The sequence below is a fragment of the Diabrotica undecimpunctata genome, chromosome 1 (genome assembly GCF_040954645.1).
Source record: "Diabrotica undecimpunctata isolate CICGRU chromosome 1, icDiaUnde3, whole genome shotgun sequence".
NCBI lineage: Eukaryota > Metazoa > Arthropoda > Insecta > Coleoptera > Chrysomelidae > Diabrotica > Diabrotica undecimpunctata.
This window is the reverse complement of record NC_092803.1, coordinates 185,071,747-185,088,566: the sequence shown is the minus strand read 5'-3', so window position 1 is coordinate 185,088,566 and position 16,820 is coordinate 185,071,747. Positions and strand designations below refer to the sequence as shown.

At 34.8% G+C, this 16,820-nt stretch overlaps 1 protein-coding gene across 1 annotated transcript in view; it reads left to right on the top strand.

Annotated features, from left to right (window-relative positions):
• The window catches only part of LOC140432694 (ATP-binding cassette sub-family C member 4-like), a 38,241-nt gene that overhangs the window by 9,490 nt on the left and 11,931 nt on the right, over positions 1 to 16,820 (top strand). The window contains exons 4-7 of the mRNA XM_072520751.1: positions 366 to 796; positions 5,611 to 5,767; positions 5,919 to 6,503; positions 15,134 to 15,775. Of these exons, the coding sequence (XP_072376852.1) occupies positions 366 to 796; positions 5,611 to 5,767; positions 5,919 to 6,503; positions 15,134 to 15,775 (1,815 nt within the window). The remainder of the gene's footprint in view (positions 1 to 365; positions 797 to 5,610; positions 5,768 to 5,918; positions 6,504 to 15,133; positions 15,776 to 16,820) is intronic.

Below are 16,820 nucleotides of genomic sequence, written 5' to 3'. Positions count from 1 at the left end.
AATGTTAATGTAAATATCTGTATCTCAAATTCAAAGTAATTTTTTATACGATGTACACTGCCTGTAGATATGATATTATATGGTGGAATTTATACTTCCCACTACCTATGAAAGTGTTAATTGATATTGTGCTTTCACGACCGTTTTTGTCAAAATATTTTCCTTATCTACCATTTGGTAAAAGCAAAATTTTACAATATTGTGTATATATTTAAAATATCTCCTTATTTATCAAAACTTTTTTTTATTTGTGGACGAAAAAATCACAAATTCAATTTTAAGAATAACTTGGAAAGATATTATAATAAAGACCTTTTATTTTTCTTTTCTTCTAAAAAAAACATTCACATTCTTTCTATTTTTAGCATTTTTGAACCAAACGCCATAGGAAACTTGGTTTCCTATTTTCAACCAGGCCAAACAAAACTATCCAAATCCGACGCTTATTTAAACGCTGCCACCATACTATTCTCAAGTTTTTTGCAGAAAATATACTTTTTCAACTACGATCTCTTCCTGTTTCTAATGGGTATACAAGTCAGAACAGCCTTGTGTTCACTTTTGTTCAGAAAAGTTCTCAAACTCAGTCCTGCTGCGATGTCTAAAGCCAGTTTGGGAAATATTGTGACGTTGATAACCAAAGATGTTCAGCAAATCAGAAGATCTATGTTTGCTTTTAATGATGTTTGGGTATTTATTATAGTTCTTACTTTGACATGTTATTTACTATATGCTCGGCTTGGTGTCCTAACGTTTTTTGCAGTGGGTTTACACTTCTGCATTATTCCCATAGAATGTAAGTATATTTTTTAATATCCAATGCTATATACAGTCCATCTAATTTACAAACCGTTGCACGTCATCGGCATCATAGCCCGTGACGTCACATAATACCAACACGAAATATTTAGGCGGTAGGTGTGTTCTTTTTTAGAATCACTTTGCCGAGTACACTGGCATTACAGCCACTAGACATATTTTATTATATACGCGTAGAACTAAAATTTAAAGATTTCTATTAATGTTAACTTAAAGAAATAGACAACAATATGTTTCATTTAATTTGTATAAATGCATTATAAAGCGTTTTTATGAAGAACATTTGTTCGGAACACACTGTAACTGTAATCGAACGAAGGTGAAATTTTGGCATAAATTGGTAACACTTATTTGAAAGTTGCGGTGTTTACACTTTTTGTACTTTATTATTTTAAATTTTAAAGTGAATACCTCTTCTTTTATATTTTTACCTATTTAATAAAATCTGTTCTTTTTAGAACAAAATTACTGTGTTTTATTTCAAAAATGTCAAGTAAGAATTTAAATAGTCGTTGTAAGGAGTATAATAATTATCTCAACTTCGATCTCTGACGTAGATAATGACGTGCAACGGTTTGTAAATTAGATGGACTGTACAATTAATAGACTTTGTGCATCAAGATTTATTACTTGTGTATTCATTTCTTCATTTCTTCGACTTTCAGCCCTGTATAAAAAGTTTTAAATGTTTATAAATATAAAAGATATGAAAAATATTAAACAGGGACACTGTTAGCTATTTTGTAAATATTTTTTTTATTTACAAACATTTTCCCATCAACCTCTGAGGTTATTAGCGACATATATAAACATATACATAAGATAATTGACTTATAATAATGAAATTGTGTTAAGTATATTAATGTCTTTAAGGAATTTTAGGGGAAATATTTCTATGATGGACCCCTTAAGGAAAAAGCTCCATAATAATTTTAATTATTTACTTAGCAGGCTTTAAATATGACCACATAACGTCTTGTTATTTGTATAATATGCAAACGTTTCAAATTTTGATAAAAATTAAGATGACAAAAGTTATTCATAGTTTACTTAAATCCAGTTAAGGGTCGTAAGTAAATACCAAATTATTTTTTTAAACCAAAAGATATTTTAAACGATAAATAATATTACAAATAGGTATTTTTGAGAAAAAAGTTACATGCACAATTCACACACATATTGTTTACACGTCCAGGATTTACATCTGCACATTTATTGTGACACCAATTCTTACACACTTGACAACGAATCCATTTTTCTTTGGATCGTGAATGCGAAAATAGTTCGTTACAGTAAATGCAAGCTGCATCGTCCGAATCGTCTTCTTTAAAAGAAGATTCACAATCGTCTTCAGAACTGTTTGTAGTTGAAACACGAACTTGCCTTTTCACTTTTCTTGCCTTTTGTTTTCTTTTTTTGCTTCTTTTTCTGCATTTTTTTGTTTTATATCATCAATTTCTGGCGTTGAATTTAAATATCCTGTTTTACCCCGTTTTCTACCCCTTTTTTGAGTGAATTCAGATACTCCAGCTAAAGGAGGAGGACAAATATCTTCGACCGAGATGTTTAGGGCTGACGATGATGTTGATTTCTGATCAATGATTTTTGATAAACCTTTAATCGAAGAAACATTTTGGTTCCGATGTTCCGGTAGTGGGTTCTCGTCAGAACATCCTGGTAGTGGGTTTTGTTCATAATTTTCTCTATCTGTTGTTATACACGGCAAAAATTGCCAATCCTCGAAGACATCTGGATTAAACGGTTCTATTCCTGTCTTTTTAAATGCATTTATTGCATTTGATGGAAGAGCACTTTTTAAATACACTCTTTTAAAGATACTGGCTACTTTAAATTGGGTAACTGTTTTACCTGGATTCTGTCGCAGCCATAATTGAATTTCTTGGCCGTAGTAAGTTTGAAGTGGTCTAAAAAATCCTACGTCCAAGGATTGAACGTGGTGAGAGCAGTGAGCAGGAAAACAAAACATAATAATACCTCGAGTTTTCTTTTAAGTCATGACCTCGAGTAACAACATAACTTGGTTAGTTTTAGAAGCGTTTGAATACCTTAAAAAACGTTGCAGCCAGAAAATCAAAGGCTACACTTCCAGTAGGTGCATCGATCATAAGTTCGTCTTTCTTTCTCTGTCAAGGAAAAATCAAAGCAGGAGGAACATATGTTCCAATTGCATTTATTGCACATACGACCGTAATATAGCACCAACTTGTTTGCGACCTTTACTAGAATAAATCTTCTGCGATCTCTTTTGCACATTTGTCAAACTGGACTGATCCATGTTATAAATGTTTTCCGGTGGAAATTGAAACTCGACTAATATATGTGCTAATTCTGTAAAATAGGCACATATATTTGGTTTATTAAAAGCTTGAGCCCTTGCCAACGAAGTATTTTCTGGAGTTCGTAATGATAATCGAGGATTTCACTTTAAAAAGCCTCTGACCCATTTCCAGCCTGTCATCTTGGTTTCGTTATTAAAACTGTGGCTAATATTGTTTCTTTCAGCTACTTCGTACACAAGTTTTAGTAAATCTTTACTGGTCAGGCCAAACAAACGAGCTTCCATGGTGATAATATGGTCAGCGATTTCCTTTTCAATAGCAGTAAAAATATTGGTCTTCGTCCTCCCAAATCACGTTTGGTACTTCCTTGTTGCTTAAAGCGCCTTTTCAAAGTCGTTTTTGTAACGTTAAATGCTTTTGCTGCCAGCTTAAACCCTATAGTTTTTTCTTGTATGCTTTTTAAAGCTTGCTGCATATTACTCTCATTCCACTGTTGTCTTTTATGAGGATCCATCCCTGTAAAATGTATTATGTTAATCGTTAAGTAGCAACTTATTTCCTTTTTCCTATGATGAACCCCTAGTCGCTAAGGACATGCTTAACCCTGAGTGGAACATTACAATTGTCGTATAAAGTAGGATTAGTGTGACCGATTATGTGCCCGTGGGTAAATCGGGTATGTCCTAGACGAAGTGGAGTAAGAACGACTTGATGAGCCCTGTTGGAAGTTTGATATTTCCACGGTTTTACATATGTTTTCACTTCGCAAAGTTTTGAAGTTGAACTGTCCCACTGGTTTTGCCGTAAATTTTCAACCTTTACTTTAACAAAAGAGGTTAAGTCATTTAGCACTATGTTCCTCACTTCTTGCTTGTTGAGCAATGCGGTCGGCTTCTTCGTTCCCTTGAAGTCCAATGTGTGAAGGAACCCATAGAAATTGTATGGTATGGTTGCTGTTTTGTATGGTAGCTAATTCTTTTTTAATAAGAAAAGCAATAATTTGATGTGTTGTGTAAAGCTGGTTAATGGTATTAATGAAACTGAGGGAATCTGTAATTATAAGAGCTTTGGATATATGTGTAACCAAAGTTAATTTGAGTGAGAGCTTGGTAGATGACGTATAACTCGCCGGTATGTTTACAGCTTCAGTATTTTAGTTTATATTCAAGTGTAATATTTAAAGTAACAACAGCGGCTCCAACTCCAGTAGATGTTTTGGAGGCATCTGTGCAAGTTAGAAAAAGTTTTTTTATGAAGGTATTTTTTATTAAGAAGTAGGAAGTATCGTTCTTTCTAAAGAATTTGTAAAGCCATAAGAGTTTGTGTGACTCTTTCGTATGGTGGTTTCACATTCCTATTTTCAGTATATAAGTTTTTAAAACGATCAATGAATATATTCCTGCTCTCAAACTTTCTGTTGGGCTGGTCCGGAATGCTCCTGTAGCTATTCCGTAGTTTAAATAACGTCAAGGTGATGTAATGCAGATTCTTTGGCAGATGCATATACTTCTTCTTCTTAGAGTGCTGTCTCCGTACGGTTGGTAATCATAATGGCTATTTTTATTTTTTTAACTTGCTGCTCTAAACAAATCAATCTATCTGCATTGATACCAATCTCGTAGATTCTTCAACCATGAGTTCTGCCTTCGGCCCACAGATCTTCCTTAAATCTTTCCCTGTATTAGTAGTCTCAAAATTATATATTTTGATCCTCTCATCACGTATCCTAGGTATTCCAGTTTTCTGGTTTGTATAGTGGTGATTAGTTCTGTGTCTTTACCAACCCTCTCCAGTACTTCTTTATTTGTAATTCTATCAGTCCATGATATTTTTACTCTGAGGTATAACCAGAGTTCGAAAGCCTCGATTCTTTTGCATTTACATTTTAAAGCAAATACTATGGAACCGTAATCTATTTTAAATCTTATTAGGGTTTTATAAACATGGATTAAGGGAATGAAGTGAAAACAGTTATAGCTCGCTCCATAGTTTTTATTAGAGAGAGGTTTCATAATATTGATGTCATTTTGGCACGTCTTTTTAATTTGCAGTATATGTTTTTCCATGTTAGTTTCGTATCGAAGATCATTCCTAAAAACCTAATGTCATCAGCGTAATTTAAAATTTGGTTATATAATTTTAGCTGTGGTTTAATTGGATTACGTTTCTTTGTAAATAACAAGCACTTTGATTTGCTGAGTGAAAACTGAAATCCAGTTTTCTTCGACCAGTTTTCGAGTTCATGAAGTGCGGTTTGTAACTGACGCTGAACTGGGAAAATATTTTCCCCCGAAGATATTAAGACCAGATCATCTGCATATAATCTGCCACGCCCTAAGCTAGAGTTTGATGGTATAATATTATTCATGGCAATTAAAAATAGCGTTGCACTTATTACAGACCCTTGAGGAGTGCCATTCGCTTGATGTCTCATTGAAGTTGTACATAGGTTTTGTAAATAAAATATTGAAATGATTTATTTATATTTCAGTTTTTGTTGGTAAATTGGTGACTAAAATACGTAACGAAACAAGTGAGATGACCGACGAGAGGCTGCAAGTTAGTCAGGAAGTATTATCTGCAACGAAAATTATTAAAATGTATACATGGGAGGATTATTTCTACCATAAAATTAACTTGGTTAGAACGTACGTTTTAAAAATTTCTTTTTTCATTGTTTATGTTCTTAGAAATCACATATATATTAATCCATTAGACTATTTTATCCTAATTCCTTTAAGGATTGTAATTGTCAAGGAATAATTAATCAGCTAATACAATTTCCGATTCATTTTTCAGGAAAGAGATAGCAAAAATGATTATAGTTTTCTATCTACATATGATACTATTTCTCTTGGGTACTATCTCAACCAAAATGGGCTTATATTTATTAATTATGGGTTATATTTGGATGGAACAACCCACAGATGCCTCTGTGATCTTCTTCATAACTGCCCATTATGACAATATCGTAATATTTTTTGGATATGTTCTTCCAAATTCTGTAGGAGCATTTGCAGAATTTTCTGTGGTAATTAAAAGGATCAATAGGGTACTGATAGCCGAAGAACTAAAGCAAGAACATCAGAGTGAAGTAAATAATGTTAAACCATATGTAGAGTTGAAAAACGTTACGGTTTGTGTAGGGAAAGAAGAAGTTTTATCAAACGTTAGTTTTAAGGTTGATTCTGGACTAACCTTAATAACCGGAAAAGTAGGATCTAGTAAGAGCACCCTACTAAAATCAATATTAAAAGAATACCCTTTAAGCAATGGTGCTGTTGTTTGTAGTGGAACTGTTTCATATGCTTCTCAAGATCCGTGGTGTTTTCCAAGTACCATTAGGCAAAATATTTTATTTGGTGAGGAGTACAGTGAAAAGAGGTAAATATTTAAATAAATATAGAACAATAAAACTTTAGGACATTCATAAATATTACATGCTTTTACTTCATCATGTTGGATTAACCCATGAAGGACTGGAGTTGCCATATGGCAACACTGGTATTGACGTACGAATCTTATTATTTTGAGGTTATGTTAGTTTGTTTTGTTTCCAAGAACGTGCCGGTCTGCAGAAAATAAGTGATTTGAAGATATACACCTAACAAAAACTTAATTCGTTTGTGTTTGTGAGATTTTATAGTCACCGTTTTTAATAGTCGTAAAAATGGATATAAGATTTGTGTAAGTAGCTCAATTTGTCAATTACTTCTAAATAACTATTACATCTAAGTGGCTAAAGTAACAATTATGCTCTAATTATATGCTACAAGAAGCTTTGAACATGGTTTACGAAGATGACGTCAACGTTAGAAATATTTATGTTGAGCCCCCAAATATTGGAGACCTCACTGATGAAGATTCTGGCGAGGAGGATGGGGGAGGATTCATAGACAATCTGTCTAGAAAACAGCTGGAAGCAAATGTTGAGGTGCAAATGTATGGCGAAGAAGCAGACAAGGAGGATAACGACATCGAAGGAGATGCAGTTCAAGCGATGGATATTTCCCAGGAAAGCAGCGGAAGTTTCATCCCACAAACTACCTCTCAAGTGAAGAAAATTGAATACGAGTCCCTAAATTGGATAACGGGTGATTTGGTCGACAATGCCGCTAGTTTCCCAGAATATAGCTACGAACCATTCAATACGTTGACACCTGTCGAGATATTCGAATTATTTTTCGACGAGGATATAATTAGTTACATTCTCAACCAATGCACGAGTTATGCACTACAGAAGAACTTTCCCGACCCCAAAATTTCCGCAGGAGAAATGAGGTGTTTCTTTCCATTTTGATTCTATCGGGGTATAATTGGCTCCCGGGAAAAAAATTTTACTGAGATACGAAAGGCGATATGGGTAATGCAATGGTCATGAACGCTATGCGAAGAGATCGGTTCCTTACAATTTGGCGTTTTTTCCACCTTGCAAATAATGAAGCCATCGATGAAAGGGACAAATATTACAAGATCAGACCCTTAGCTGACTATTTACAGAAAAAATATAAAGAATATTACGTCCCTGAAGGCGAATTAAATTACGATGGATCTATGGTGAAATACTCTGGATGCCACTCATGTAAACAGTTCATAAAAGGAAAGCCGATTCGTTTCGGATACAAAGTTTGGTGCCTCAACACTAAAAATGGGTATCTTGTAAGCTTCAACATGTACCAAGGAACCGATCCCAAAGCAAATAATCATTATTATAAAGTTTTTGGAGCATGTGCGGCTCCATTCGTCACAATGCTCGATGAACTGCCCAATGATAAATCAAGATTACCCTACAAATTTTTCTGCGACAATTTATTTACGAGCCTCCACCTTTTGAAACATATAAAGGATCGTGGCTATAGCCTTACCGGAACAATACGGGAAAATCGCATTCCCAAAAACTGCCCTATAGAATCGAAAGCTAATATGCAGAAACGCAAAAGGGGTAATGTAGAGTCGATTCTCGAGAGAGAAACTGGTATTATAGTTGTAAGATGGTTGGATAACAGCGTCGTAAGTGTAGCGTCAACATGTTATGGGGTGGAACCACAATCCCTCGTGAAAATATATTCACAAGCTGAAAAGAAACTCATCCAGGTTCAAAGTCCATGCCTGATTGGTAAATATAATAATGCAATGGGGGGTACCGACCTAATGGACGAAAATATAAACCGCTTTAGAATAGGAATGAGGGCAAAAAAATGGTACTGGAGATTGATTACATGGATGCTAGATGCGACTATACAAAATGCGTGGGTGCTACATAAAAAATCCGGCAACAAGTTGACACAGTTAGAGTTTAGGTGTGAAATTGTGCAAGCCTATCTGACCAAATACGGAGTACCTGCAAAACAAGGTGGCCGACCGTCTAGTTCACTCTCAAGTCGTTCCTTTCATAGAGTATCTGATGATATTAGATACGATGGAGTTGGGCATTTACTGGAAACAGTACCAAATAAAAACAAAATTAGGTGTGCAGGTGAAGAATGCAGGTCGATCATGAGAACAAGATGCGCCAAATGTGAAGCAGGTTTGTGCACAAAGTGTAATGTTAAATTTCATACACAGCTATAGAAAGTTTTTTGCCGATTATCTCTCAATTTCATAGAATATTTTTTACTTTTATTTCATTCGGTTAATGTAGCCATAGGAACCTAGCGTTGCCATTTGGCAACAGGCAATATTTTTAGGTTTTAATATATTTAATAATTATTTTTGTCTTTTTCTAAGTAAGTTTTGTCCATTCATAAGAGTTATTTGTATTACTTATGTAAAATAAAGATTTTCGAAAACTTCGTCCTCCATGGGTTAATGTTAAAATATGTTCATAGTAAAACTGATTACACTAGTCTTAATTTATTATTTACTTATTTTTTTTTAATATCGTGTATAGGGGAGACCGGGGCTGGTTGGTACACTTTTCAAATTAAGGCGTCCATATTTTTTATTGATAGATGGTAAGAAAATACGTTTAATTTCCTGATTAATATTGTCTTATTTACATAAATTTTAAATTACGTAATGTTCCGACTTATCCTAATTCCAGAATTTAATTTTTTTCTTAAGGATGCAAGTGTACCAAGCAACCCCGTATTCGGGGTTAGTTGGTACACACCTTGGGGTTGGTTGGTCAAGACAGAAACTAGGAGATTGATTAATATGTTTATTATTTTCATATAAAAATCAGCCTACAAAAAGTGAATATTATAAAAAAATCCGTGTCCATTCTTAAAAAAAAAACGAATTCTCGTTAGGCAAACTATTTGACAAGGATTCAAGGCAAATCAGGCAGAAGGTGTCACTACTTGAATCGTCTTTAATTTTTGCTTGTTTTTTTTTGTGTTCTTTTTATTTTTGCCAATCAATCTGTTTTTTAATTGATTTTGTTGTATTTTCTTTTTTCTTTTTCTCTTCTTCTAAGGTATCTTTAATAAGAGTATCTGTCAAAATTTCAGATTTTCTTTTTTTGCGATCATGTTGCCTTTTTCTTTTTACGGGTTTTTGGAAACGGCTTCAAATTTGTGAGATCTGTAAAATTACATCTTGCTTCTTTATTAGGGGGCTTGGGGCACTGAGAATTTTTAGGTAAGAATATATTTGGATTTTTTTGGTAGGCGTCTGACTTTCTTTAATTCTGCTTGGTCCAGCTTGCTGCGTGTCTTCGTTAGAATTGGTTTGTTGGTCTGGCAATGGGTTGTCGACACGGATTAAAGTCACTTTGATGGGTGTAATTTGATCAAGTTCCGGTTGATTTGTTTTAACTTCCAATACGGGATTTGGGTTTTGCCTCGAGTTTTACTCGATAGCTTGCAAATCTTGTTCACGATCCGGAAAAATATCTGTATTCAATGGATAAATTCCGGAAACCCGAAATCCAGTTGTAATATTGTTTGGAGTTGTCGCTAATGATAGTGCAGTATGAACTATACTAGGTATGTGATAAATGGTCATCTTTGCACCAGGATTAGTTATCCAAGAGTCACACGCACTATTGACATACTTTTTTAATGGTCCATACACACTGCGATCCAGTGGTTGGAGCGTATGGCTGCAGTGAGGTAGAAAGGATAACACTGTTATGCCGTGATCTTTGCAGATGTTTAGTGCCTCAGGAGACAAAAGTGAATCGTGGTTGTCTATCAAAAGTACGAGAGGGTTATCTTTAGATGCCTTGCAGTATTTAATAAGATGCTAAATATATTGTATAAAACGAACATCTTTCATCTAGCCTGACGGACTAGCACTTCCAGCGCTTCCAGCCGGGACATCTGTGAGAGAATGGGGCTTAAAATTTACTCGAGGAAATTTAAAAAAAGGTGGCACATTATTTCCAGTAGTAGAAACAGCATACGCTAGAGTTACAAGCGTGCCGTGTTCTGCTGAATTAACTCTTCCCACTTGTTTAACACCACGTCTAGCCACAATACGATTAGGTCTCTGAACTGTAGTAATCCCTGTTTCGTCCATGTTTCAGATGTCCGCAGGACTAAAGTTAAATCTTCTAGGGACAATTTCTAATAACTGTCGTCAACTGGCGCGTATTCCAACACCTCCCGAAAAATAAGAGCAACGCCGGTTTTACCCGAATGGATGCCGAAATATTAGATATGTACCAACCAGCCACTGTGCCCAACCAACCTTGGTCTCCCTTACTGTTGCCCTATGCGCTTATGCATTAATAGATCTTGATTCTCTTGTGTATCCTATTTTGATTCGTGCTGTAAAAAGCTGGAGGGCCTTTATCTTTCAAGTGTTTTGTACCCTATTCTCGTGGTCCCTTACATATCTAGTGATAGTCTATGGAACGGTGTCAGTTCCTGTATCTCTGCTGTTATTGTTTTTGATGTACCCAAAGTGACATAACCCCAGACTTTTATAACATAACTTTAAACAGGTTTGACATGTTTTTATATAAATAAATTAATTTGTTTAAAGTTTCTGTTCTTTCTCCTACAAGTAAACCTTCTTTGTTTCTGCAATACTTTATATTATTCTTTTAAGTTTATCTGGATTTTTTACCTTCTTGGTAAGAGATTTTTTACCTCTTTGTTTATGTACGCTTCTTCATGTTTTTAATTGCCTTTCTAGCTATTCTCTTTTTTTCTTCCTGCAAATTTTAGTAACTTCTCCCCTTCTAGTCGCGTAGTTCTCGAGAGTATTTTTGGTATTTTCTTTATCTCTATAATTTTGCCCTATTTTTTCTTGCCGAAGCAGTTGAGGTCTGTTTATATGCACTATTCCTACACGCTTTTTTACTTCTTCTGGGATAGCTGTCTATATGGCCTGTCATTCTTCCCCTAGTTCATGATTGACTCTATTCCTGTAGACTTCCTCTAGTCTGTTTACTATGTGTTTCTCTTAAAGATAAATAAGTATCAAAAATAAACTCCATATAGAAGGCTTCTTCTTCTTCTTTTTATGTAGACACGACTCTGTATGTTTTTCAATGCGCCAATTTCCAGTAAGTTATCGGTCCATCGTTTTTGTGGTCTTTTTACTGATCGTCTTCCTATTGGGGAACCGTCTCTTGCCGTCTTTAGTACTCTATTTGTTGTCATTCGATTTATATTATCGCTCCATTCTACTCTTTCATTTCTTACCCAGTCCTTGATGTTCTCCATCTTGCATCTACGTCGTATATATGTACTTCTAGCTCTGTTCCATAGTGTTTTACCATCAAGTGTTTCTGCCTCGTATATCATTATTGGACTGATGACCGTTTTGTAAATTCTGCCTTTCATTTCTTTCCCGATATTTTTATTTCTCCATGTTGTTTCATTCAGGCAGCCTGCGGCTCTATTTGCTATATTCACTTCAACTTCCACTTCAGTTTCGAGCTTTTCGTAGCTAGATAATGTGATGCCTAAATATTTAAACTCCATCGTTTGTTCTATTATCTGATCTTCCAGCTACAATTTACATCTTAGTAAATTTGTCGTTGTAACCATACATTTTGTCTTTTTTGGGAAATTAACACGTTAAATGTATTGCGTCGTCTGCATAGCAGACTATCTTAAGGTGTTTTTTTCCCATTTGATATCCTACTTTAGTTCTTACTTTTTTTATAATTTCATCCATAATCAGGTTGAACAATAGCGGACTCAGAAATTTCCCTGTCTTATTCCATTGCCAGCTTCAATAGGGTCGGTTAGTTCTTCTTCCACTTTTACTTTTATTCTGTTATTGTCTTCTTGTTTTATTATGAAGGAATTTTCGATCGCTTTAATTATTCCTAGAGGTATCCCTTTGCATACACTAAGTGCATCAGGCATTTAATTTGACCCGGTAAAATGCATTTTTAAGGTTCACGAAACATAGATATGCCGGTTTGTTGTATTCTAATGATCTTATGATTTCTCTTGCACTTGTCTCATTATAAATATAGCGTCGGTGCATTCCCGACCCAAAACCTTGTTGTTCTTATGCTAGTGTTATGATTACATTTAGTTTATTTATCTAAACTTTGGTTGTTATTTTTAGTTTTGTGTTTAATAAATTAATACTTTTGTAATTTTCTGGGTCTGATTTGTCTCCCTTTTTGAAGAGAGGTATTAAGATGCTTGATCTTCATTCTTGAGGAATTCTGTTTTGTTCTATTATTTTTTGGATTAGTTTTAATAGTTGTTTGTGATTTTCTATTTTTTAATTTCCTTAATGCTTCCTTTACCTCTTCCTCCTCAATATTTATTTCTTCGTTTGTCGTCACTTCTGGTGTTGGTGGTTCATTATCGCCACCTTTAGCAAATAGGGATCAAAAGTAGTCTGCCCATGTTTCCTTCTGAACGTGTTTCGTTTTTATTAGTTCGCTCACCTCTTTTCTTTGTCCTCTGATCATTCTCCATATTTCTTTTTGTGTTCCTTAGAAGTCGTGTCGCATCTGTTTTGAGAAGCTCTGTCAGTGTTCCCATTATATTTGTCTAACTAAAGTATTCGTTTTATTTCTGATTCGTTTATAGTGGTTATATGCCTGTTGTGTTGTGTTCTGTATTGTAAAAAGGATATTCTTCTTCTTTATGTACCATGTCCTTTCAGAACGTTGGTTACCGTCATAGCTCTCTTAATTTTATGCACTGCCACCCTAAATAGCATGCTTGTATTAACACCATACCAATCTCGCAAGTTCTTGAACCATGAGGTTTTTCTTCGACCTGGACTGCGTTTGCCTGCTATTTTTCCTTGCATGATATTTTGTAGCAACCTATATTTGGGACCTCTCATTACATGTCCGAAATACTCCAGTTTTCTCTGCTTGATGCTTTTTATGATCTTAGTAGTCTTGCTGAGACGTTCTAGTATTGTGGAGTTTTGAATCTTCTCCACCCTTCTTCTTTGAGTGCCTCTCCTATAGGAGATTGGATATCATTAGGGCGATTCTATATTTACTGCTAGCAGCGAAGTAGGTGGATCCCCAATTCCAGTTTTAGGTCTCTGTTACATAAGACCTTGGACATCCTTCTAAAGGCCGCTCTAGCCTTCTCTATCCTAGATCTAATTTCATTGTGACTTTCTGCGCTACAATTTAATTGCTGTCCAAGATAAACGATTTTATCAACTTGCTCAAGTTTGGTATTAGTTACAGAAATGTATCATCAATCAGCCAATCCCGTCCATTGCTGGACATAGGCCTCCCTCAGTTCTTTCCAGTGTTCTCTACACTGGGCCGCTTGTAGCCAGTTTCCCGCTACTCTTTTTATGTCGTCGGTCCATCTAGTCGGTGGTCGTCCTCGGCTTCTTTTATAATTTCTGGGCCTCCATTCCATAATTCGTCTTGTCCATCGTCCATCTTGTGTTCTGGCTAAGTGTCCTGCCCAGTTCCACTTAAGTCTCGTGGTTCTTTCGATGACGTCTTGAACTCCTGATCTTTGCCTGATTTGTCGGTTTGTTATGTGGTCTCGGAGGCTCACATTCAGCATTGCACGTAACATAAATGTATAGACGGTTTTATATGCTGTTGTTTACTTATTACGAGTGTTTTGGTTTTTCGTATGTTCAGATCCAGACCTGCCTCCCTACAACTCTCAACGACATTATCAAGTAGTGTTTGCAGATCTTTCTTGACTATAAGCTAGGAGTACTGTATCGTCCGCATATCGCAAATTATTGATGACTTCACCGTTCACAAGTATTCCTTCTTTTTTTTTCAGAAAGTGCTTTTCTGAAAATTCTTTCGGAGTAAACCTTGAAAAGCAGGGGTGACAAGAATCCCTGCCGTACTCCTCTTTCAATATTAAGAGCCTGTGATTCCACATCATCTACTAAAACTAATGTTATTTGATTCCAATATCAATTTGCAATTATTCAAACATCTCTGCCGTCCAAGCCAATGTTTTTAGAGCTTCGATCAATATAGAGTGCTAAAAAGGATATAGAAGGCTTTATAGATAGAATTGAAAAAACACCAAAAAAACGTATCTGAATGAGTTATAAAACATTATTACAAACCACCTAAAAGTAAGGAGTTTAACATAAACCGCAATAATAATAGTACAGAATGGACAAATATATAATACAGAAGAAGATATTGAATAAGTATGAGCAGAATATTTCAAATAAATATACAAGAAGAAGTCCAGTACCGAGTCAACTGTGAAAGCTAGTCAAAGTACTCATAAAAAATATAGACATTCGTTAATCCATACAGCCATATAAGATATCCTCAGATAGGCGTTCCTTTACTCCAAAAGGAATCAGGTGTATACATTCAGAATGAAGTGAAGAGACCACAAGAGAACGTTCAGAATGCACTTTTCTGCGTCTAAAACAAAACTGATATCACTAGGAATGTAGGAATTAACATAGGCCTTCAAAAGTTCAACATCATGAATTTAACCAGAACGAATAATTTGGAGAGATTGCTTCTAAACCTAAATGGTACACCTCTAAATCTTAATCTAAATAAAATTTCTTGCGGTAATATATACACGAGACTTACTTGTAATCATTAACTCATTGATAATTTTGAATATTTTTTATTACAACTATGATTCCTCTATTTAAATATATATTCTATTTTGTAGGTACCAAGAAGTATTAAAAGTTTGCGCATTAGAATATGACTTAAACTTATTTGAAAAAGGGGATGAAACAATTTTGACAGACAACGGCCAAAACTTAAGCAAAGGCCAACAAGCCAGAATCAATCTGGCTAGAGCAATATACAGACAAGCTGATATTTACCTCTTGGATGACTGCCTCTCAGCATTAGATACACACGTTCACCAATTCATATTCAAAGAGTGCATTAAACAGTTTTTAAAAGAAAAGATATGCATTTTAGCTACTCAATCTCAATCTACGTTAAAACAAGCAGATACTGTTTATGTACTGGATAAAGGACACATTATAGAGAGTTATAATCCTCAGGACAACATCGAGAAGGAAGTAAATAATATCGCCGATATTACCTATAAAACGGAAAAGTTTTTAAATAAAGAAAATGGACTAATGGAGTCCATGGAGGTTGACAGATTTCTTGAAACCGAACAAACTATTTATAAAAATATATATGAAGAAGAATTAAAAAAAGGGGCTGTAGATAAATCTGTCTATATTAAATATATATATTATGGAGGAGGAACCGCTCTGTTAATATTTGCTTTGTTTCTGATTGGTTCTAAACAAGCTGCTGAAAGTTACGCTGAAAAGTTGATATCTGTGTGGTAAGAAAAATTGTATATATTTTTTTAAATATCTATTGTCATTTTGTATAAAATAATTGGATGGGGAAGACATGGGAGATGTATGTAATGAAGTGAAAGTGTTTTTAGAAAATACTAAAGACTAAAAACGTTGGAGATTCCAGCTTAGATTTAAATACTTAAATACAGTACTTAGATACAGTAAATAAACATCTCCTGCATTCATGTTATTTTTCGTATGTAATGCATTACGAATAATTATATTTTTAGCTGTGTGACAGTAAAACAATTCAGTTGTAATTGGTATCTACTTAAACAATGTCGATTGTTAGGTGGTGGTCTCCAATAACCGGCGTACGCAGCGTATAGCGTTACGCCATACGTCGCGTCTGTATGTTTTTACAGCTGCATAAGAGATCGCATCCATTATTTATTATTTAAAGCATACAGACGCGACGAATGTCGTAACACTGAAGGCGGCGTCAAATTTTATTGGAGACCACAGTCTTATATGTATAATGAATAATTAATACGCTCTCTTATTGTACGTTGAACGCAGCATGCCACAACTGTACTATATAGCATACAGACGTGACGTATGGTGTAACGATATACGTAGCATACGGCATTTATTGGTGGCCACCCTAATAAAATAATAACCATAACAAAAAATTTATTAAAATCCTTTGTAAAAGTTATATATTTAAAAACCCAAACGGGCTATGTTAGACAAAATGTTTTCGGAATCCATATTCCATCATCAGTGTCTAGGAGTACATGAATGTAGCCACTAAATATATGGGTAAAAACCCGTTAAAAAATAATTAGCTACATTTGGTTTACAGTATTTCTTATAAAATATTAAGATGTTAAAGTTACCATTGGATTAGGTAACATGGCGACACATGATTCCACGTGAAGTTACTAGTCCTGAGACGGTGTGTCTACGAGGACTTTATGAGTGAGTTGCTTCCATAAAGCTTCCTGTGAAGACGGTTTTTAATTCATAGGTACATAAATTAAAATGAAACTTTTTTTAGTAATGGAGCAAAGTTACCTTGGCAGG